At 38.8% G+C, this 25,081-nt stretch overlaps 1 protein-coding gene across 2 annotated transcripts in view; it reads right to left on the bottom strand.

The window, feature by feature from the left end:
- Positions 1 to 4,395: 4,395 nt before the first annotated feature.
- The window catches only part of BICC1 (BicC family RNA binding protein 1), an 89,781-nt gene continuing 69,095 nt past the window's right edge, over positions 4,396 to 25,081 (bottom strand). For both annotated transcript variants that reach the window (XM_054277315.1, XM_054277316.1), the window contains 15 exons: positions 24,174 to 24,368; positions 23,004 to 23,255; positions 21,687 to 21,818; positions 20,604 to 20,790; positions 19,040 to 19,198; positions 18,472 to 18,668; positions 18,040 to 18,181; positions 16,839 to 16,995; positions 14,926 to 15,091; positions 13,699 to 13,738; positions 12,878 to 13,032; positions 11,023 to 11,176; positions 8,951 to 9,111; positions 8,421 to 8,520; positions 4,396 to 7,328 (listed from right to left, as the gene is read on the bottom strand). In XM_054277315.1, the coding sequence (XP_054133290.1) occupies positions 7,198 to 7,328; positions 8,421 to 8,520; positions 8,951 to 9,111; positions 11,023 to 11,176; positions 12,878 to 13,032; positions 13,699 to 13,738; positions 14,926 to 15,091; positions 16,839 to 16,995; positions 18,040 to 18,181; positions 18,472 to 18,668; positions 19,040 to 19,198; positions 20,604 to 20,790; positions 21,687 to 21,818; positions 23,004 to 23,255; positions 24,174 to 24,368 (2,328 nt within the window). In that variant the 3' untranslated portion in view covers positions 4,396 to 7,197. The remainder of the gene's footprint in view (positions 7,329 to 8,420; positions 8,521 to 8,950; positions 9,112 to 11,022; positions 11,177 to 12,877; positions 13,033 to 13,698; positions 13,739 to 14,925; positions 15,092 to 16,838; positions 16,996 to 18,039; positions 18,182 to 18,471; positions 18,669 to 19,039; positions 19,199 to 20,603; positions 20,791 to 21,686; positions 21,819 to 23,003; positions 23,256 to 24,173; positions 24,369 to 25,081) is intronic.

Here is a 25,081-nt window from a genome sequence, read left to right as displayed (position 1 = left end):
TAAGGAGGACTTGAAAATACAGGGTTTCAAAGCTTCCAGCAGACCAACACATCTGTTCACTCCAGAAATGCTTTCCTACTTCCTGATGTGTTTACACGGTGAGAAGATGCAGTAGGGACTAGATCAGATGCAATTCTGTTTGGGGGCTTCATTACCTTGTATCTGCAACAGAGCCAGGGACAGAATAACCACACAAAAAATGCAACTGAAGAACAGGGATGCATTGGCCTCAGGAGAAATATTACAGGCAGGTGGGAAAAAGGAAAAAATGTTGTACTCCAATAATTAATGTTGAAGTGGATGGATCCTTAGGAATCCTTCTGTCTATGAATAACTGTGCTTTTATTACTGGTTAGGGCAAAGGCCCTGTGGAATCACTCTTGCAAAATCATTTTTAAGCTGTAATAAGAACCATGCAAAAGGATGTTCCTTTCTATGAATGTTAGGAAAAAAAAGGAATCAAGCAAGAAAACTAACATTTCCTTTACTTAATCTTCACAAACAACTGCTCACAAGAAGAAATTATGCCCTCATCTACTCCAGCCTTGTAACCACAACGTACTGTTTATGCTGTGCTTACAAATTTATTACCTCACACTGGCCGAAGATGACCATTAGCACCTGCATCCTCACTGCCACAGCTTTAAAGTCCAACACAAAAAGCAAACACTAGTCTGCCTGAAAAGTTAAAATGCCTCAAACTTCCCAGAAGTACTTGCTTGAAACTTGAGTGCTGATCAGAAGAGAGCAGAAACTTGAGCCAAGCAGGGAGAGCCAAGATCTAGGAGAGGTGAGCAGACACCACCAGTGGCCAGGAAAGGCAGCGGTGCCAGAAGTGTGATTTCCAGTCTCCACTCATGGTTCTTAAATCCCTTAAAAAAAAAAAAATTCTTTCAAAGCTCTCATCCACTCTAGTGGTTCTGGATACTGTCCACACTAATCACTCCTAGGAAAAGAAGAAAGCATTATGCTTGTGCAAGCAAAAAGCTCATCAAGCCACATGCAAAATTTAAAAGTTTGCCCTTTGTAGCATTTGGAGTCCAAGTACAATGGAGAGAAGGAAAGAAAGAAAGAGTCAACAGTGGAGCATCTGCAACCAATTTCAGTGAAGATGGAAGATAACCAGTGCTGGAGGCATGCTCAGGACGAGCCTTCCTACATGACAGATGCCTTCAGCATTCCAGTTTGCTGGCTATTTGTCACCATTTGGTTCAGAGAGAAACACTGCTGGCAAAAAGCTAGTTTTAATTTAGCCACACCAAAACATCTCTTGCTCCACAGGGATTAGTTACCTAGTTGTTTCCCATCCAGTTTCCAAGCAAGATTCAAATCTTTCAGCAATTTAACTTTACCACGTCAATTTTCTTTGTAGTGATTTCTAGATGCTGGGCTACATAGAGAGATCCTGTAGTGTTGGAAGAATCAGCACTCAGTACTGAACTGTCAGTGCTAAGCACCCAGTGCTTATTCAAGCTACTTCAAAGAAAGGGGTTTTTTTTTTTGGGACCAGGCATTGTCAACTTCTCTCTGAGGTGAGCTTCAGCATTAAAGCAGAAGCATACTTTTGAGGAACCAAAACACTGTTCAGCTGCATGGTGGAAAAACTCCTGCCAAAGCAAAGGGTTGTGAATATTTTGTTTTATCTGAACTTTGGATCACCTGAAAGCAAAAGGAAATTATCCTTGGGGTCCATTTTCCTTTCCTTTAGTATATTCGTATGTAACATACAGTAAGCTTTACTGTCTACAGAAAATTTCTTATGTTCTCAATCTCAAAAATACTCACATTCTCTTCACTTTGGTATTGTATATACACAGCATGAGACTGCAGTTCCCATGGATGGCTTTAGTTTTGGAACCATAAGTTACTGCCATGTCCATTTCAGGCCTCTTCAACTCTTCTGTCCTTTGTGGGTGACAAACCATGATGTTTATCACAGCAAAGAAGTGTAGCAACATCCATATCAGTTTATGCTCCTGGGGTTATTAAATTAGTAGCAACATTATTTCTTAAAACATTAATCACCCATTGTTAGAAGTGACAAATTTTTGCTTCATTAGATAATTATTTTAGGTTTGGTTTGGTTTTTTTTCCTCATATTATGTTTTGCTTTTTCCATCTGTTAGTTTCCACGAAGTTGCAACACAGTTTTGGCACAAACTTGGGAATTTCCATCACAATGTATTCATCTTTCTTCATATTTTCATCAACATCTGGAATCAGTCTGCATTTCTCAGAGAAAATATTCCCCAAATCTTACTCCTTAAAGAGAGCAGAGAAATTTGACACTAGATGATGCTATAATGCAAAAACTTTCTACATTGTTTGAGTCTGTTTCTTTAACAGTACCTTTTCTTCAAAGTGACAGGAAAAAAAGAGTCTTTATTAACATTTAACCACTCCTAATAGCTGTGTCAGTATTCAAAATTGGCAAGTATGATTGTTCTACTACTTTAATTTTTAAAGTCTGCTTTACTAACTCATGAAAGCATGTAAAATATTAAAATTATAAACACTATAAAAAAGTACATCTGCAGCACAGGAAACAAAGATAAAACTCAAATTTTCCTTAATACAAGATATATCATCTACAAAAAGCTTTTTATAATTTCTGGATGCTTGTTACTTCTGCTCCAGATGCTATCTTAACCCAAATAAAAAGAAAGGAATTTTATAAAGCACAAGTTTATTGTGTGCTTTTCAGATTACAAGATAGTCCTCACTCACAACTACACCTAGTTCAAAATAAGAGCTCTTTTATCTTTAGGCATGCTAAAATACCACCCCTCCACCTGCTTAAACATCCTTACAGCTCACCATTTTCAAAGCAGCTGTCAACAACATAACAGACACCAACCATTCATATTGCAATTTTTTCTACAAGTTCCCCAGTTTATACATCTTCTGACACCCTCAAAAATTTTGCAGCAACTCCAGATAAAACCAAACCTTCCTTCTGCTCAAGGATCTGTGTCAGAAAGGAAGGTGGTTCTTCAAGGACAAAATGTAGCTCCAATAGTGTCCAGACTTGCCTGGAATCAAATACTCCTGGGCTTACTTTACAGTGTGAGCACAAGCTTTTGAATACCCCTGCCCATCACACCTGTAGTGACCAGCTTACAACAGCACTCATAAAACTGGTGTAACTGTGTTTTCTGGAATTTGGAAAAACAAGATTCCTCCAGCAACTTTTAGATTGGAGTGGGATTCAACAGCAAAGAGAGATGCCTTACTTTTAATCTTTACAGAGCTTGGAGACTCCATCTATTTTCTCTTGTGTATTAGCAAAAATTCTTAGAATGCAACTTTTTGTTCAGACTGAAAATCACCAGTTTTGTTCCACTGATTGATAGCAGAGAGAGACATGCCCCGTTTGTGCAGGGAGCAATCCTGTTGATGCTGCGCCATGCCAGCTGCTGGTAACACTGCTTGCACCATAAGGAGAGCAGCCAACAAGCTCTAATGCTCCGTCACCTTCTCTGTCCCACACCAGCTTTACATTCTACTGACTAAAGCTGTTGGAAGCAATATGCCCAAATAAATGGTCCACAAAGGAAACTACCTTGCTTGAGACCCTCATAGCTCTCTATAGGTCAGACAACAGAAACACTGTGCAATTTGCAAGCCCATCTGCCTGTAAATTTCCATGTAATTTATGTCAAAGCCTGGTAAATTGGTGCTCAGCACCACACCCTTCAGATGTCCTCAGCAGAACATTTTGTTGATCTATTTCCTTCACAGACTTGTTCCCACACCTGCACTTCTCAGGAGGTACTCAGAAAAACAACTCTGAGTTTTGCAAAGTCAGTGAGCCAGGAGCAGAGACCATGTCAGGAGCGGATAAACGAGATGCCTGAGAGCACGTGGAGAGGTTGAGCAGTACTGAACCTGTACCAGAGCAATACTGAACCTGTACCAGCAGCTGTAGAGCAAACAACAGGACTGACTGTGCCTGTTGTGTGCATGTCACCTCAGTGTCACAGCTGTGCCTCTGGCCAGCCTGACTGGTCATGCCCCAGCAGCCTGCAGAAATAATTCCCTTTCCCCTCCCCACCACTTGCTCCTACACTGGAAGTGACAGTACAATGGCCATAATGAAAAAATACACAACTCTCTGCTAACCTGACCAAAAGAGTCATTAAAATGGGAAGACCAAAGAAAGAACAGAGTTCATGAGCCAAACCACTAAAATCTGCTCAGAATTGAACCTGTCATAATTTAACTCCTCTTAGATTAAGGAGAGGCACCCCAAAAAAGCATTCTCATTTAAAACCCAGACAAAGACAATATATGTGATACAAATAGAACAGTAAAACACATAAAGCATTACCATGTGAAAGAAACATGTTGCCATTATGTCAAATAGTGCTTTTTATATTTTATTAACAAGCAAGCATCCCTGGAACTGGGTCTATATAAAAATATTTCATGAACCAATCAGAATACAAGGGAGTTATATAAATTTATTTTATGCAACACTGATTAGTTTGAAAAATTTCCATTTTTAATGTTTTAATTTCAACTTTCATTTTCTTAAAAAAATCACTAAAAGGACACAACCCACAAAAATACAATCTGTATCTGCTCTATATTTACAGATAACTGGTCACTGTTAAGGCACAGATTTAAAACTAACATTTTATGTAGCAAGTCAAATATTTGTGCATAATGTAACACTAACAATACGATACACTGTACTGTTATATTCCCTTTGTGGAATCAAAGTAAGTGAGAATTTACTTCCAGTGTGGTTTTTTTTTTTTTTTTTAATGTGAAGCCCTACTAAAAAAAAATGTTGTTCATGGGAAATTCTTCACTTTGGTGTAGATGAAATAATCACTGCTCAGCAAAAGACCACATCAACTTAATACTGTAAGAAAATGAGTTTCTGAGTATAGTACCATCTGGATGGATAGCACGTACCTACAAAAGGCTAAAAATTTGAGTGCAAAGCTTTTGGATGCTTTTAATTTTAGGCAAAAAAAGCAAGAAGGGGTTGCAGAAAATTCTGTACAAAGTGCTGCTGAATATTTAGTTCATTAAAAACATTTTATGAAATAAGGAGTCTGAATACAATTTGATTTGCAAGCGCTGGGCTTGCAAATGCAAACATTTAAACAACAGCTTATCTGTAAGCACATAAATAGTCTGTGTGAATGGAACTATCTGCATGCTTAGAAGCAAGCACAAGTGTAAATAGCTTTAGAATGAGAAGTGGTGGCTTCCAAGAGGGTTTCCATGAAGTTGCTCTTGCCTGTGCAACACACACACACACAAATCTCTCCTAGACATGTGGATATTGACTCTTGGCATTGAGCAGAGGAAGCTGCTGTGAACAAGTGTGAGTACCAGATACAGCTTTAGCCAGTCACATCTGCAGTGACATTTGAAAACCAAAGCTGCTACTTGATCTACAGGGGAAGTCACCCAGGTATACACCATTAAGTAGATATGGCTGAAATGACCACTGAGCAGCAATTTTTAGCTAACCACAAGACTTTATATTATTGCTTGATCATCTATGCCCTCAAATAATAGTCTCTTGAAATTCCCTTTGTGTGTGCAATTTTTGCCATAGATCATTTTGCATTCTCACCTTAAAAGAAAGAATTACCCATGGAAAGTGTCAAAACTCTCTCACCCATTTTTACATAAACCCCAACTACTGTAAATGTTATTCTAATGCCTTCTGTTAAGAGCACAGTGGTTTATGTCCATCTCAAAAGGCTTGTACACTGAACATAAATAATACATTACAGTAGAGGTAAGGTAATTCACAATATTTCTCATGGGAATGCTTTTCAATTAATGCTTGGAAACTATACATAGCATTGCAAAAAGAGGCACTTAATGGATTCCTTCATTACATTGAAACCCTTCATAAACCCATAACACAACACCTGTAAAGACAGAGGAATAACATTGCCAAATCTCTTTCGGACTTTCACAGTATAAGAATGCAAAATTTAGCTCTAGCCACTTATAACATGGACTCTTTCTGTTGAACATAACTTGTTTCAGAAATAGTTCATCTCCAGAGTTTCAAACACTTCTGCAGCTGACAATTACAAATCTAGATCGAACAAAACAGATGCTATTACACCTATTTTATGTAGGTCACTTCATTGCTGCATGCATAGTCATGTAAGTAATATGTGTCATTTATTAAATGGCAACAGTGCTGTCTTGTCAAATTAGATTAGTTGTCTGTTTAATCAAACTGACAGCACAGAGCTCTAGTTTGATGAATGCCTTTTGGTCTCTACCATAAATCTGCAGTAGATCAGTTTAATCTGTTACGTATTGTAGGTGTATAGAATCTAAAAATAAAAGTCTGATATAAATAAGTGTCCTTTAGTGGCAGGGTACTAAAAATAGCCCTTTGCTTTGAGACAACCATTAAAAACAGTTTTAGCATAAAGGCAGCAGTTAAATATGTTGACTGAAAAGGGTTAATATTGCAAGGTCCATTTTGGTCTTTCATTGCATTTGTTACAGTGAGTATTATTGCAGGCAGTATTAGACTGCTTTATAAGAGCATAATAGGACTGGTCCACTACCAAGTGACTTGATTTTGGAACAATCTCTTCAGATAACTACCTGGGAGACAGAGAGAGGAGAAACAAAAATCTGCATAAGAACCAGTTTCTAGTACCATTATAGTGAGATGTGACTTAATGCAGGAACACCTGAAAAAATTTGATTAGTGCCAATATAAAAATTGATATGGAAATGAAAGAGAAATAAATTTCCACAGGACAAGAAATCAGAACATGTAAAGTGCAGAAAGACCTCAATAATTATTTTAAGCAGTACCAGAAAAATCCATCTTGATAAAGCCAAATCTATGCTCTCTGGCATCCCAGCTCTTCATTCTTCCTTCATTCAACAAAGTACAAAATTCAGTGCATACATTATAGTTATAGGTAATAAAATACTAAACAAAGAACCCTATATTATTATTATTGCAAATTCTGTCCAATCTACATGAGTAAAACGTAACCCACATTTGGTGTTTCGAAAGACAACTGACAAAACGTGTTCTCTCTGATTTTTTGGCACAGGATTGTGCAGACAAAACTTTGCTTTGGTCCTTGACACCCAAACTACCAAAGTGCAGAGGGTGGTGTGCAGTGAAGGCTGTCCACAGGATTGCCATGTCCATCTTTCCAGCTGCTTTCTGAGCCCAGCCTCCTGCTACCAGCGCCCGCTGACGCTGGCAATGTCCGAGTGATACTGGCGCGGCAGTCTCCCACTGGCTCCACCTTCCAGGAACGAGGCACGGATGTTGGATGGGTCAAAGAGCTTTCTTCGGTTTTTGTTCAGTTCTGGAGGGGGCAAGCACACCCACAGAAACCCATTTTAATGCTTTCTGTCAACCAAATGCACAACTTCTGTTTGAATGAACAAAGTATTTCAGGCAGATAGGGCATGCACTGAAAATATCTGTGAGGTACTCCAATTAACAAACAGTCCAACAGGATAATTAAGAGCATCAGGTTGAGGCTCAGAGGCTCTACCTGGGACAATTCTTATTTGGCACTGATAATTTTTTGCAATATTGATTTCGATCAAACTGACATAGCTGAAACTTTAAAAAGTTTCTCTTACAATACTCAAACACTGCAATCTTCCTGGAAGCCCAACCATGCAGTGTAGACTGAGACTGACAGAAATGCTTGTTACCAACTTCATCATTTCTCAATGACAATTCTTTACTTCAAACATAAAACTGAAGCAGTATTTTAACAAGGACTTTCAGAAAAAAACAGATGCTCACCTCTCATTTAAACATGAACCCTAATCTTGTGTTAGTAATAGCTCATCTAAAAGATTCTTCTTTTCCCATCTTTCCTGTTCTTGTAAACAAACTCTGTGCTAGATACAAATTGCTGAGAGATTACACAGATTTTCAAGACTGCTACTGAACCAAGTAGCTTTGCAAATCAAAAAACAAAACAAAAAAACCCCAAAAGCCCCCTGCAAGTAGGCACTTTTTCCCAGTAGGATGACTGCTCTGCTAATCAATAAAATGGAGGACAGGGAACCAAAAGGTTGAAAATGCCAGTTGTGACTGGTAAGTAGTGCTGTTCAGGTCCTGCAGTGCCTGTAATCTCAGAAATTCCTGGACCCACAATTTTGGGGCATTAAACTTCACAATGTGAGATGAACTTTCTACCAAGCTGGAGCTTTACAGGACTCCTGCAAGTGAGCTGGTATTAGGTAAGGGAAAAGCTTTATAAAGCCTGGGTTTAAGCACCTCTGGTGAAGGGCAAGCTAATAGTACCTCTATAGATTCTAGGCATACTTTTCACTCTTTCCAAGGTTTTTATTTCCTTTGTTGGCTACAAATACACAATTTGAGTGAGAAGAATACAAACAGTGCTTAAAATCAATAAATGGCATTCTGAGTTTTTTACCTGAGATTGCAAGCAGCATTTTTCTTCTGGCACCAAAAGTGGTAATTCCCAACTCTTTCAAATCTTGATCAGTAAGAGTGAGGAATGTCTGCAGATCAATCTAGAATTAAAAAAATAGGAAAACTATGCAAAACAAGTCTTTACACAAAAGTATTAAGTAATAAACGTGGTTCAGAACAATCTCATTTTTTCCCCCTGCTCCATTTTACAGTTACTCATGTAGGCAGCAATCATGGCTTTTCAATGGCTGCTTCACATAGTTGCTCAATTTGCTACACTTGTGACAGAAAAGGAGAAATTTAAAAGTAACCAGTTCAGGAAAAGCAGAGAAAATCAGTTAGTCTTATTTATGAGTCTTGAGGTTTTGAGTATTTACCACAATTGTAAAATGTATGACCCAGCTTTGAAAGAACAGCTCAGGAAAACCCTGTCACAAAGTGAGTTCTAAGTGGCTTTTGGTGAAGAGACAGCACAACTAGTGCTGGAAAACATCCTACCAACACAAAGCTGCCTCTCAAAGGAACACCAACCTCTTGCTGCTGGAATACATCTGTGTATTTGCCCAAACCAAGCTTGCTGAAGAGCTCAGGCAGATCAGATCCCTTGAACAAACTGTTGAGGCTACAGCCATTGCTTCCTGTCAGCGAGGAAATGCAGTCCATGTAGTTACTGCTACTGAGATAGTGCTCAGCTGGAAGGGAACAAGTTCACTTTTCAGACACATCACAGAAGGGCATGGCTTCCCACCAACACTGTATTCAGCTAGATCATTACATTTACAAAGTATTTAAATCTATTTTTCAGAAAAAAGCCTCCCAGTGGTCTGAGAGAATGAACAACATAAAGCAATCTTATCATTAATTATGTTCTGGTGTTTGTTTTCTATAGCCCTACTTTTGTCCATCCAACTCATCACTGATTCTTTTATCCTTTATCCACACATTTTATTTCCTGGGAAAGCTACAGCTGTCATAGAACATTGTCCTTCACAGCCAATGTATTTGTGTTTCTAATTTTCTTCTAACACACATGTAAACACACTTTTAATCCTTACTTATTTTAATTAACCTAGAACTTCCAGTTTTGTCCAATTAGGTTGAAAACATCAATAGATTGATTTCAAATACATTTGTCATCTCTTCAGTTCTTCAAGTACTTAGAATACGATGTGCAGCCATTCACAGCTCAACTAATGTGCTTTTTAAAACCGTGAATATTTTTTCTAATTGGAGCTATCCTTTCTTACCATACCGAAATTTATTATGTGTGTACTTTGAGTCTGAGATTTAGGCTTATTCACTTTTAAAAGAAAAAGCAACAAAAAAAAGCATAAACAGCCACAGTACTTATTTCCCCATAAAGCAGATAGGCAGTATGGACTTAGTACTCTCGACCTCCAGTTCTCACTTTTTCAGAAAGGCATCAATTAACTTAGTAAAAAATATAGTTTCTAAGAGTAAAACTAAAAGTAAAATTACAATTTTTAAACGTCCAACAATGTTTAAAAAGTCACTGCAAAACATACAGCCTGTATCCACAGAAACCAGTATTTAAAATCATGCTTGGCCATGCCAAACACATGGACAAGCTTCTTTTCATAGAATTGCCTGGGTTGGAAGGGACTTGAAAGATCATCTAATTCCAACCCCCTGCCATGGGCAGGGACACCTTCCACTATCCCAGGCTGATCCAAGCCCCATCCAGCCTGGCCTTGGACACTTCCAGGGATGCAGGGGCAGCCACAGTTTCTCTTGGCACCCTGTGCCAGACCCTCAGCACCCTCATAGGGAAAATTTTTTCATAATATCTGGGCTAAACCTACTCTCTTTGTAGCCACTCCCCCTTGTCCTGTCACTACACAGCGTTCTTGTAAATTTTATCTCCATGAGGAGACTCATGCTTTAAAATCCAGTTTCAGCATGGATTATGACTTCACTAGTGAGCAAACAGCCCAAAGCCCTGGCTGCTGTTGCATCAGCAACAGAGCAGAACGAGAGTGATCTAGAAATAAGCCTTTTTACAGGTCTGCTTTTGGTACGCCTTAAAAACCCACTCCATGACAGCAAAGAGTTTTCAGCACGGATGTCTGGCATTTAACAAATATCCTTAAAAGCTTTCCTTTCAGACCATTATTTGGATTATCATGTTACAAAAGCTTGTTGCTTTGTTTTTCTAAGTTCTACTAAGCTTTCTGATGCTTACATTTTTATAATGGAACTTTTTACACATTTTAATGGAAATAATAATTGTTTTACATTTCTTTCTAGAAGAAGAAAAATTGATAAGACTATTAGTTTGACCAGTGTAGCTGGAAAAGTAGCAATTTCATCCTCCAATCCATAGTCACTTTTAAAAGAAGTCTACAAATATTAGAATTTGAAAATAAACTACCCTCTTTTTACCTTAAACATTTCAGCTTGTGTGTGTCATTCATTTCGTGTCCTGCTGCAATACAAGCTTACACTTCTCAATTTGTAAAAACAGTAATTACAAGGTGTCAGTAATTTAAATCCATTGTGAAGTCACGATACATTCATTTCAAAATAAATACTGGTATCAAAATGATTATTTTCTTTTAAGCAGATTATAAGGGATTATTAACCTGATTTGTTTTGTTTCCTTTTGGGGCTGCCAATTGAGGAGACAAAGTCGTGAGCAGAGGGTCCAAGGCCGTTCCGGTCTCTCCAGTTATCAGATTCACTGCCACTGCCCAGGTGCTCCCGACTGCTGGACCGGGACAGAGACATGGATGAGCCCTGCAAACCACAGACAGAAAATTTGGGCTGAAAACAGAGCTTTCATTGTGACTCAGATGTTTTCTTTGAAGCAGCTTGCTTGAAAAGCAGCTTTTAACGCTCCCAAACATTCTTCTGGCAGTTGATCAATAGGCAAATAATTGCAAACCGGACACAAAAACAGCAGGTGTGCCTAAAACATGTGCAGCTTACAGTTTTTAAGAAGAAGTTATTTAAAGGACATGATTCAAAATAAATTGCTCAGTATTTCCAAGTTTGTTTCCAAAACATTCCATGGTATCAAATTCCCACACAAATTCTAGACAAAGCAGTCTATTGACTACATCCCTTCACAGGGAAGAGAACATAACAGAACATTTATCTGAAGATAAGTGGATCAAGTACACACTACTTGACAACAGTCTTGCACACTATACTACAACAACAATTCTGCAATGCCATGTGAATTTGTAGTTGTTTTGTCTGGGGTCTTTTTAAATAGATTTTCACATACCTGTGAAATACTTATTATCAACTCTCATCACTGTGAGTCAGAATGCAGCAATACCAGGCAGCAGTATTCCATGGGAACATACCCAAAAGAAATCAGCCTTGTAGATATCACATACTTACATGAGCTAAAAACTATGGAAATGAACAATTTAATTCTATACACTCCTACCAAATTGCACTTGAAAAGCATCACTTAGGAGGCAATCTTTTACACTGTTTAGTAAAACTGGCAGCCCTGAAGAAACACTCTTCTTGGTTAGAATCACAGACCTATCTAGAGATTTTAGACATCAAGGCCTTGGGGAAAACCCCACCCCAGCTCAACCAAGACAGGAAAGTATGCAAAAGAAAATTGCAGATTTTGGTTGCAGTTTTTTCTTTCCCCTAGTTACTACTGCATCTTGTGTAGCCAAGCCTACTACATGTAGCTGAATGGCTCAGGAAGTTGCTATGCCAAGTGGAGAACACCAAGGCACATTTTTATCCCACCTGAATATTTCTTTTGCATTAACAGACAGGTATATCCTAGAGAACTATGAAGTCCCCTTCTTCAAGGGGCACACAAGCAGGAGAGAAAAAGGTGTCTTCATGGAAGATGGAAAGGATTTAAGCAGGGAAGCACAGTAAAAAACAACTTCAGCATGCCTTTGAGAAGAAAGGAACAAATTCCCTGCAAGATTCCCATGCTGGGACTCTGAAGAGAATTGCTGGACTCTCTTGCCTTGTGCCTAGGAAAATTCTGAGCTCGGTGGATAGTGCAAGAAGAGACAGCTGTTCCAGTTCTGTCCACAGCAGGAAAGATGAGATGCTGGTTCTGCTGTTCTCCTCCACCATGCAGTGATACACATGATACAGTTTATCTGTCATACATACTCTGTTCTCATTAGGTTGCAAATTCCCGGTTGCTGGTTTGCAGCTTCTGAGATGTTTGGTCCTCTAAGTTGTTCAAAGCTCCTTTAAACAAATATATTTTAAGAAGCAGATATCTATGCTCTATGACTTATCTGTGAAACAGATGCAACTTTGTGTGTTGGGCTGAATGTATTCCATATGCCTTAATATTTGTGTAAGAAATATTTTTCACCATAAAAAAATATTTACAACATTTATCTGCAAGGCTTTGTTTTCACAGAAGTTAGACATTTCTCAAGAGAAACAACTGTATCATTCACTAAAAGTAAACTTTCATTACAGTATACTTTTATATACCTCATATGTGGTTGTCATGGAAGGCTTGTATGATACATGATTTGCTCTTCTTAGTTCCTTGATCGTTTCTGCAGGCATTGATTTAGAGAACCCCAAACCACTCCAAGTATTTGTTGGAGTTCTCACTTCTGTTACAACTGGCTTCTTTAACATAGCTGAAAATAGAGACAAATCAGTAAATCTCAGCCTTAGTCAGGGTACTGAGAAGATAATACTGAAGTGATGTTTGCTAACAGCCTGAACCCAGCAAACAGCAAAACCTAAACACCTCCACTTGCTACATATCTTGAATCCTACCCTTCCTTAAAGCAATCTACTCTGCCAGAAGATAGTTAAATCCCACAGGGCTGCATGGAAGCTAAAAAAAAAAAAATCACATCTGTTTCAAAGAGAGGACCTTCTGTTTTTCTTTTGGTGAACAGGTAATTTGGTTTATTTTATAACAAGGTCAAAAATATGGTTAAGTCACTTACCAATTCTACAACTTAATTTATCCCTGAAATGAGAGGCCATTTAGATGATATGGCAAACACCTTAAAGTTTAAGTTGCATCCAAATAAAGTATTAGAGAAATAAGCTCTCTAAAAACCATATTGATCATTGCACATGGATGTACTTACACATCCTATCTGCAAGCTGCTTATATTGTATTCTATACTAGGTCGGTATGAAGAAATTTTTTGGAACATAAAGCTAATATACAAACGTTTCACTACCACTTTCAGATTTTATTAAAAATCAGATTACAAAACTGAAACTTCAGGAAATAATTTCATCCATGTGCTAACAAACTTTTCTGAAGTCACTGCTCATCCACATACCTTTGGTTGCTAGTAGTTTCTTCTGTTCATAGTCAAATGCCTAAAAATTAAACATACAGAAGATAATTTAATTGCAATTCTAACTAAATGTCACTCCAGTACTCAACTCCATGAAAACAAAGGCTTTCAAAGTGGCCAGAAAATACATCTAGGAGAAACCAGAAATACTGCACAATAATTTCATGGTAGCCCAGTTAGAGCCTTAGTTACTTAAAGAATTCACTCAAACATAGATAAAGATTTTTAATAACTATCTGATTTCCATATGAGTGAGGCTGCAGCAGTATTTACAAACAGCTTAGGAAGAATTTTTGTCTTCAATATTTTAAAATAAGATATTTTTAAAGCATAGTTTCTCTTCCTTAACTATCTGTTCTTAGCATTTAGGACATTCCTTAGCAGTACAAAAAAGATAATATATCTTTGTAAATCTGGGCACCACAGTTATTTTCAATAATCTTCCAGGTTTGGTTCTCCTCCATGCAGTCATCTTGTGAAAGGAAAAGAACGTAGGTTTTGAGAGAATTTAAAGAACTTTTGCTTGCATTCTACCTATATCAATGTAAGATGCAAAGTTTAAATACCCCTGATTAAACAAGCTACACTTTGCTGAATTACAAATTCGGAAATCTAAACACAAAACTACGAAAATGCTGTATTAGCCTGAGGTATTGCATTCTCTTCTGAAAGTAACTAGAGGAATAATTGAAGAAAAGGGCTGCAAAATGCTAGTCTGCCTCTTGTTCCACTACTCCATACACTTATGCCCACACCTAAACAGATCTAGTCTGAAAATAACCCTGTTACCATTTCCTGACAAAGGGGTCTCCTCCCTCTTTGAAGATTGCAGTACCATGGCAGTAGTTTATATTTGTAGGCTGTAATTAACCAAGCTGTCACTGCACATGAAAAGTTGTAATATGTATTTTGTAGCTATAATGTTCTCCAAACAACAATGTAAAATTTCTAACAGGCAAATGATGCTTGTGGAGACAAACACAGCCACACAATTTTCTGTACTTAAATTTTTCTTACAGAAAAGAAGAGCTTTTCAGCTTTCAAGACTTTTCATTGACAACCCACTCCTCAGTGAAACAGCTGTGAATGCTTTTACTGAACTGGTAATGACAATTCAGTCTCCAGGGCCAGTCACCTCTGCATTCTACGGTAACTTCACTCTGCAATTATCAAGATTTGCCCTTCCTTGGCCTCATCCAGGGGACCCACCTGCATGTTGACGAAGGAGGGCTGCGGGGCCAGGCGCGCTCTCTCGGAGTTGTGCTGGGCGGCTGCCGCCCGCTCGGCCGCGCGCTCGCTGCCCGGGGCCTTCTTGTCAGCCACGGGGCTCTCGGGGGCGCCCAGCTCGGCCTCGGCCAGCAGCCTCTCCGCGGTGCTGCGGGACAAACACACTGTCAGCTCGGGGACACCTCGGGCTGGGGCACCTCAGTGCAGCTCTGCCAATCAGCTTCACCCTGAGCAGCCCGGCTGCCAAGTTTGAGATGTGTCTGTACACAGAGAGCTCAGCGTTTTTAGCAATATTTCCAAACGTGTCAGCTCTCCTGTGCCTTTTCCTGTCAGTGAAGGAAAACAAGTGTTTCTCCTTCCCGTATCACCAAATACAAGGTAGAGCTTACAGATTCAGTTTTCAGCTGTATCTGGGATTATTGCATGCAATCCTACACAGTGTGATTTCCTGTTTAGCCTTGCTCAGGCCAGCAGTTCTAACAGGTTCATTGTTGTAAGATAAAAAGGGATTGCATAATAGGAACTAAGAGAGTTGACATAGGCTCTGCTTGATTTCACAGCTTCAATAACTGCAGTTCTTCATGCCTACATTAACTCTTGGTGCAATTTTTTTTTCCCTCAACTCAGCCACATTTTAGGGCTACTCCAGAACAGTATAAACTCTTATTTTAAAAGTGTGGCATTCTCATTTTCTGGAAAAATCCCTTTGCCCAGGATTTTTTTCCTGGGAAGCTGAGAACCATGAGAGAAAAAGGAAAACAATAATTATCTGATTTGCTTCTCCTGTGTTTTGCTTCTTTAGAATGTGTTTGGAGATTGTTTACCAACAGGTGATTGTTTAATTGGTTTCTGGTGTCGGTTGTTTTCACTCATTGGCCAATTGCGGCCAAGCTGTGTCAGGACTCTGGAAAGAGTCATGAGTTTTCATTATTATCTTTTTAGCTTTCTGTAAATATCCTTTTTGTATTCTTTAATATAGTTTAGTATAGCATTCTTTAGTATAATATAGTATCCTAAAATAATAAATTAACCTTCTGAGAACATGGCGTCAAATTGATCATTCCTCCCTGCCACAGGGGTACCCCAAAAATACAATAAAAAGTCATCATGTTTTAGAAGCTGTAAACTACTATCCCCAAGGAAACTGTGAGCACTATGTCCTCAACAAAAAGAACAAGACACACAAACAACCAAATTTGGTAAGCAGGATTCCTTGGATTTTTAAACTGTGAAAGCAGAATGAAATACATATCATAGCCTTGACAGTGTAAATAAATGAAGCAAAAGAAAATATGTGTCTCAAAAGAGTGGTGATAAACAGTTCCCAAACAAACAGTGAGAACATGAGTACACTGGACAAAAACACTGCATTATGAACAAAACCTGTGCTGCCAAGATGTATTATGACTCAAACAACCCTTTCCCACTGCTGGGTCATTAAAGAGCCAACCCAACCAAAATCAGCACTGAGACAAGTGTCTGAGAACATGCTGCTATGCCCTGAGCACAGCTTTCCTAAGAAGAAAACAGCCTCAGGTACAAAAGGAAAAAGCTGTCAGAAATCATTCTCTAAGCAATCAATAAAGAAGCAAAAGCATATACTTTAGAAACAGGTAATGAAAGTACCTCTAACAAGGATCCTCCATTCTTTTGTGGAAGAGCAAAGACATTTTTGAACCCAAAGGCAAACAGGATGAACAAAAAGCATTCAAAGTCTGCAGTTACCAGACAAACAGGGGGCTATATTAACACCTAAAGTGATAGAAAATCAAGGCCAAATTAAATCAGTTCTTTGACTATCTTATGACTGAAGCACCTATTCTGTGTATAAAAGCATGTGAAATAATTTTATGTTGTGGAAGTTGCACTGATCTATGTTTATACACTCAGCTTACTGTAAGTGGGAGTTTTTGGTGCCTTGCAGTAATTCCACCGTTTGTCTCTTGGCACAGGCCTGCTTGGAAGAGCTCATCATCTGCTTCAGGTCACTGGTGTTGGCTGAGTGCGACGGACTCCGAGGCATGCCCACCTCCACAAAAGCGTCATTGCAACCTACCAGGCCAAGAAAGGAGACGTCAACAACCACCCTGCTGTGCTCCAGGGAGCTCTCTGGGGGAATGAGCTGTGGGAGAAAACCTCCTCTTCCTCATTACAGGACTGTATTCAGGCCAAGGTTAAGCAGTCAAGATGTGCAAGTTCAAATGCACAAAAAAGGCGTCCGTATTCGCATCGACAGTCACACTAAGTATTTTCTTTCTTAAAATATTGTAAGTAATATTTATTAATAACCAATGTGAAGACTGACAATTCAAAGTGACTAAGTATTCTGAAGAAATTTGATTTTATACCCAGTTTTAATGGACTTTACCAGGTGCTCAAGTAACTTCTGCTGGAATAAGAGCTCCCCCCACTTCATGTTCAAATATCTTCAGAACATGTTTCTAGAAATATTTATCACCCTAAATTGGCAATGTTCCTTTTATTCAAATCAGCATTTCAAATGACCACCACCCTAAATAAGAGATGATCTCCTTGATCAGTATTGACAAGGGAAACAAGGCCTTTACACATATTTGCTCAAGTTGAAGTGGAGCTGCTTTTCCCCCCTCCAAGAATGATGGGGACAGTTAAGTACTTTAGCTTCTAAAGGGCAGCATAGCTGAAATGCTGCTGCAAAACACACAAAATTGTTTCCCAGTGTCATCTAGGTTAGAGCTACATAATTTTCTGCAAAAAACCTTCTCAGTAACATTATTTCCTTTTGTTAAAAGGCAAAAAATAAGACATCATTTAAACCAGCAGAGTTTAGTTGAGGTGCTGTAAAAAATACTAAAATCCTCACAGGTTATCTCCCTGGGGAATAAGTAAAATGTTGCAAGTACATTTATGTTGATTTAAGGTTTTTCTATCAACAACTCAGTTACTACAGGCTCTATTTACTTTCCTTGACAATGAATCTTGGACATCCAGCAATATTTTCCCTAAACATGGTTGCAAAACCAATTCAGAGAGAATATTGTTACGTTTCTGTATCGTGAACTGTACACAGACTGTACAAACACTACCAGACAACGGAATGCAGTGTCAAAATCTCACCTTCTTCACTATTTGCCTTGGCAGCCACTTGTTCTGAGGCACCATGAGCACTTGTTTGCCTTACTCCATCACTGTGGTTTGTGCTCAACACGTTTTCTCCCAGCGATGTGGCAGACAGTGCAGCATACTTGATATTTGAGGCCTGAAAAGAGTGTCACAAATCACTGAAGTGATTTTTATGCTCAAGGATATATTGAAACAATTTCGCCTTTCTATATGTGCAGGAGAATGAGGAATTCATTCCTGGTACAGCAGAAGAGTAAGTTTGAATATTCTATTTCTCAATCTTTAAGTTATATTCGAAAACATTGCTGTGTATTTTTAAACTTAGAAGATTTACAAATCTACTAATATAGCTATTTTTCTCTTTCAGCTTTTCTTAGTAGAGGTCTAGGACAAAGAAATCAGATTCTCCAGTGTAGTATCACTTACCTTTACATGACCATTTAAAGAAGATGAAGCTTTTTTACTTTCTGATTGCATGCCATTAACGTGGACTTCAACAGGAGTCAGGCCTGGTGGTGGAGATGGAGTGTTTTGACCATAATTAGGCACTCCAGACAGCAGAATACTAGTTAGGGTTGCTTGGGCAGTAGATGGTATCATTAGGTGTGGAATAGCAGAAAAACCTGTAATAAAGTTTGGTTATGTTCTGTTAAAGTGTCTCATTTAACTTCCTCAGGCATTACACTATTTGACCTAAAATTTTATGTAGCTATGATACTTTACTAAAAAGTTTCCATTGGAATTGCATGCCAAAACCATAATGCTTTATTTGGGTAGGTTAACTTTGTTTTCTACATAAAACAGATGAAAACACTGCCTTTGACATCATGTTATATATTAGGTTATAACCTTAAATTTGCATATTTATTCATCCGTGCCAAGGTAAGTGTAGGAATTAAGGTTCCAAATAATTAATTAATCTCAACTTTTCAACTGCAATTCTAATAAGTTGATGTGGCACAGTTCATTTAATTCCCATTAAACTTCCACTGACCTGTGGTGTTTGTGTTAGCGAGAGATGTTGCCCACAGTGTGGGACTGGGCGTGCCTGAACTTGGACTCTGCAGAGGGCTCACAGAGCTGTTAAGGGCATTCAACAGAGAGTTTGGAGTAGTTGAGGTGTTGACTGACAGGGCTGTTGGACCTAAAAGGCCTGCAAAAAATTATGCAAGATGAATATTTAGTTTAGACTTACAGGAAAGCATTTTTCACCCAAGTACCAACTGAAGAGAAACAAACAACCCCCCTGGTAATTTGCACCAGCCTGTATTTCACAAACCAATTTTAACATTAAACCTGCTGCTCATTTGGTGCACATTAAGAATTCTTGTTCTTAAACTGGGCATCATATATCCAAGAAGAATTGGAGCATCTTTTTTGTCCTTCTACTGGACCCTAACTCCTGTCATAACAGAGTCTGAACTGGCTGCTTCTCAGCCCCAGCTTCCCTCTGTATCCCCTCTGCTGCTTCTGATGGTTTGTTTCAAAGCAGCATCACAGACACAAGAAAGTAACTGTACTGCACCACCTCACTTTCATTTCCCACAATAACCTTTTGCTCAGAAGCTCCTGTGTGAATCAACCACTACTTGCACACTAACAACTATTCGATTTCTTTTTGCACCTTCAATACAGGCTGCAAGCGATCCCCCAAATCCATTGATTACTTCCAAAACATTCCCCCAAACCAGCTCCTCGTGCAAAAGCATTCACAAAGCAGTTCAGCACTACACACTGAAAAGGTGAAAGTCCCAAACCTGCAAAGCGCAGCATGACAAGAACAGCCACAGAAACAGCATCAAAAATCACAGTCGAATGGCAGAAACACATTCTCCTGTGTGACCCGAGGGAAACATGTGAGATGGAACTACACAGTGCTCCTGCATGGCAGGTCACAAGGGACAGTGCTGGTTACATGAGAACTCAGTTTCTAGGACCTGTGTCAAGATTTGTCACGACATTCTTCTGGGACTAATTGGTTTTTCTATCTATACATTTCTGATACAAAGGTATTTGCAGAGCTTGAAAATAAAATGGTATTTTCAGTCTGGACTACAAGCCGCTTCTATAAAATTAAGCTGAGTAGTTTAGTCATTTTTGTCCTAAATTTCCTACTGGTAATGTCTAAACTAGAAGCACATGGACCCCTCAATTACAGTGAGATATTGACCTGAAATGTGGTGTTTGCTATGTTACCTTTCCAGTACTGTTGCAAGGCTTAAGCACCCACCCAAATTCAGGACAGCCTGGGACATCACACAGCCAAAGCAGCTGTAAAAGCCATACCCTGCCTCACCTGTATTTCCCTCCCTTTCAGCTGAGTGGTTTGCACACTTCCAGAGATTTTTCTACAGGGATGAGTCCCACGCCTGATTACAAAAGCCTTGGAGAAGTTTTATAACAACAAGCCCTTGAGAGGCCAGAGGCTGCTGTAATTCTCTGACCCTTTAACCCGATTACTTACACAAAACACACCTCTGGTACTTTTTTCTAGTACAAGTGAATTAGGTTTAAAACAAAACTGTATTAAAGAAAATATAAATAAAATGAATGCATACCAAGCCCAGTGAGTCCTAGTCCTGCTGAGGACAAAATATCCAAACCAGGACAAGACAGACCAACAGGGCAGGAGACAGTAGAGGGATTTGATACTACGGTGACTCCGCTACTTTCAAGTCCCAAGAGACATTTCCGTGCCTCGTACATATTTAAGGCATTTCGTTCAACACTTTTTACAATCACAGACTGCAGGGAAAGAAAACAACAACACAAAAAGGAAAACCAGTGAGTAACACTGCTCCATAACAGATCTGCAACACAGATAATTCTTCCTCATACCTTTGCATGGCTACCACAACCACAGCAGTGTGAGACAGCATGAGCTAACATCCATTAGCAACTAATTGAATTCAGGGGTGTGAAGTTCAGGAGAGCAAGACTAGGGATTTCACAAGGATTTGCAATGAGAATGATGGAACACCTCTCCAAGAAAATGAATTGCTATAGTACCTTGGTGATACTTGGTAGCCCAAATGTTAGGCACCTCAAGAGCTAGATAACTGAATCAACAATTAATATCTTCTCTTTTACCTTTTACTTTTGGTCCACCTTGAAGTGGACAAAACCCCAATTGTTCATTTAAATTTAACCATTAAATTCATAGCTGTCTGAGAATAAAGTAATAAGTTCCTGGAAAATTAAATTACAAAACCCAATTGCTTCTTGTACGTTTTCTACAGGATGTTTCTTTGTATTGATTAAATATATCCCTTCACAGGGAAGCTCACATACTGACACAATGGAATTATCATTTAAAATTTTAGAACTTTTGCCTGCTTTAGCATTTTATACAACACAGAGTGCCCTATCTACACTGGCCTAATATTTTACAATAAATACCTCCTACTTTATCAATGTATTCTATACAAAAGCTAATTTCTTTATTATTAAGCACTTAATGAAAGTCAAATCACCCTAAATGAGAGCTGCTGGATCGTTTAACTGGTATTTCAAGTAGAAAATACATATGGCTTCCACAAGTTTATGAACTGTTAAACTGGGGGGAAAGAGCACACAGCAACTCATCAGCTCTAAAACTTTGCCATGGAAGCCTAAAAGGAAAATATTAGCTTTGCACAAACCTTGCTTGGTTGTTTTGGCTTAGGCTTAATGCTTATGAAGACATCTAACTGCTCCATTAGCTGTGTTATAAACTGTGGTTCTACTTCAATTTCTTCCTTCATATCAAACATGAGCACAAGGGGAAGGCAACCCTGAAAAAGAAGGCACAAAAAATTCCTAGCACTTGTAACTGGACATTTCCCATAAAAATGGTAGCAATAAACTGAACTACAGACATTGTAACATTTACACACCATGAAATAAGGAAATTTCTGTAAGTTCAGAAAAAATAGCAAGGATGACATTTTAGGGAAAGCCATTTTCTTGTATGCAAGAATACAGGTGTATCTTCCTGTCCCAGGACTCTGAACAAAGAGTTTGGTAGCACAAGGGTGAAACGATTCACTGAATATTTGACATTCCAATCAGCATAGTCTTGTCTGGAAATGATGGCAGGACACCCATACTAAAAGTCTCCTGTTAAACTGTATGAAGTAAGGAAAAACACTTGTAAAAAAATCTCTAATTCACCATTGCCTAAGTCTTAACTTTTACCTTTTTCTTCCCCATTCTAGATCAGCTATATAGCTATTTCCTACTGATATGAATAACATCTGTAACACACTTGAAATACTAAAGTTAGAGTAAAAACCCCAAAAACTGAATGGTCCAGTCCTCACACATGTTGTCCCTCAATATTCGCGTATATGAAAAATGTGTAGATACTTCAGTACTACAATAATGGCTAAAGGCTGCTGTGAAGTTTAAAGACCAATATAACAAAAATCTCCACAAATAATGATATTCATCACCAGAGCTGTGTTTATAAAAGGCCTTCTAGAATTGTGGCTGTGGTACTACAAAGAATGTAAGGCATCAAAACAAGTAATTATTTCCTATGGTTTCCCAATTTCATTGAACACTTGCCTACATGGGAACTAAGAAATTTCTGACATTTCCCTCACAAGAAACCTAATTACCTGACAAACATAGAAAAGACAGGTTGGCAAAATAAAACACAACCCATCACCCAACACCCACAGAGTATTTCAGAAAACTGCCTCTACTCAGAGGCATATTGTTGTAAATTTAAATTACTTATGTCGGATTTATATTAAAAAGGTTATTTTTCAAGTCATGTTACCAGAGATTACAAATATTTTCAATAACTACAAATACTGACAAACCCTGACAAAAATTGAATCAGCTGTTTGCAGTGTAATAGCAATCCTTCCTCTCTAAGGCTAATTTACATGCGACCTGTAAACACAGGCAGAACAAGCATATTTTCTATGATCTGGCAATTTTTTCACACAAGCTACACTGAAAGTATTTACCATGAGATATTGCCTGGCAAGACAGACAGACTCAATGGTGCCCTGGAGGTAGACAGTGGATTTCTTCTGTGGGTTACTGGGGTCAGGGAAGTGGATCTGAGCACCAGTCCTCTGCATGATATGTTTGATGTTGCTGCCGTTGCGGCCCATCATAAAGAGATGATGCTGCGCCGCGATGTCCAGCTGCGTGCTCACAGGGATGGCAGAGGCCAGGCTCCCAGCCAGGTGTTCCAAGAGCATGGCTGTTCCTTCCTGGGGGAAAGGGGAGAAACCAGTGAAACAGGGCCCACAGGCACGCAAAAGGAGAACTCAGACTGCTTTCTTTCTTGCCATGTGCTCCACAGGCAAGATTAGAAAACGCTGTTGGGTTTAAAACCACGATCGATTTGTTAAAGGTAACAAAACTCTGCCCATTACTCCCATTTTATGGCCAAATGCAGCATTTAATTGCCACTCTGTAACAGGCAGTAAGACAATGCCACATGGGTTGGTCCCAACAGACCTTTTGTGGCCACAAAGGCAGTCAGAAAGTCAACAGAGATTTATCATGGTAGGCACACTTGCAAAACTTTCTTCTTGATGTTGGGCTCAAATGTTCTTACTGCCTTGGGATCCACCCATCTGGGACTGTATTAATCTCTCCTACTTCCAGTTCCTACCAAGAACACTTTTTTACTTTATTAAGATGAACAGGCTCCTGGCAGCTCCATGCCTTGGCTGTCAAATTCACACCTCCAAGTGCTGGATTCAGTTTTATTGACTGATTGGGCAGCTTTCAAGGTTATATATTTGTGTGCGTGTTGAGAAGAGCTCAGCATGAACAATTTGAGATGGGAGGTGTATTTCATGTTTTTTTGTTTGCATTGTTTTTGAATTAAAAGATGGGTACAACCAGCACATATTCCAGAATTGCTGAAAACCTGAGCAAGTGTGCAGGAGTTGAACACTGGATTAAAACCTCACCACCAACAATGCTAACTCCTAAACTTAAAACTATTTTCTATGCATTTTTACACTTCACCTGTATAAGTTATGTATAGGAAAAATTCAAACCCTCAGGGTTTGCAAGTAATTACACACTAACATGTGCTGATGAGGCAAGATATACCATCTTAGACATATCAATTATAAATATATGACATTCAGAAGCCTTCTTAGGAGCAGAATTACCTTCACAGCACTAGTGTTGTTTTGTGACCCTCTAACAATGACTGTAGCACCATACATTCGAGAGCGTTGTTTGAAGGAAACTGAAATGTTGTATGTCTGACACACATGCTGAATGGTTGGAGAATTAGGATCTGGGATGGGTTGGAGAATTCCAGCAATAGGCAATTCAAACATGAGTACCAATGGAAGCAGCTCCTACAACAGCAATGAAGAACAGATATTGAAAACCAGATCGCTACTCAAACTACAACAACTTTATTCCTCAGTCATGATGCACTGGTCAGTGATGACTTAAGTGATAAAACACATCCTCTGTCCAGAGTTCATGGATAAAAATATACTGTCATTTGGAAAAAGGCACCTCTTTTTTCCAGGAATACTAGAGCAGGTTTTTTTTTATGCAGAGGCTTTTTTGAATTTTTTTTGGTTGATTTTTTTTCTCCAAAATAGCAGGAGCATGTGGAATAAGGTTGTGTGACACATCTGGCTTAAAATTTGCTGTAAGCTTCTGGTAATTTTTTTGATTTTTCATTATCCATGCCAAAATACACAGAAGAGTTGAAACTACAAGGAAAAGATAGAAAATAGCTCCAAGAGAATGACACTGAATTATTTACACAAATTATACATGAAAATGGTTAAAATGTGAGAAGCAGAAATTTTGCCTTTCCCAAGTCATAGATTCACACAGGATGCCTGAGCTTCCACAGGCCATCTGTGGTAGGTAAGTTAAGATATGATTTTCTACACAGTATGGAATTAATTTACATCTTGCTTAGAGTGTAGACTTCGTGTTCAGGACCCACTTTGGGCCAATTAAAAATTCAGCCAGAATGTGAATCACTGTTTTAATATCCTTGGCATATTTCTCATATGGATACTCACATTTGTTCCTACACTTCTGCTGT

The sequence above is a fragment of the Melozone crissalis genome, unplaced genomic scaffold (genome assembly GCF_028551555.1).
Source record: "Melozone crissalis strain CALT ecotype California unplaced genomic scaffold, PUWL_Pcris_2 ptg000019l_1, whole genome shotgun sequence".
NCBI lineage: Eukaryota > Metazoa > Chordata > Aves > Passeriformes > Passerellidae > Melozone > Melozone crissalis.
The sequence above is the reverse complement of the archived record's forward strand: the minus strand, read 5'-3'. Positions and strand labels throughout refer to the sequence as shown.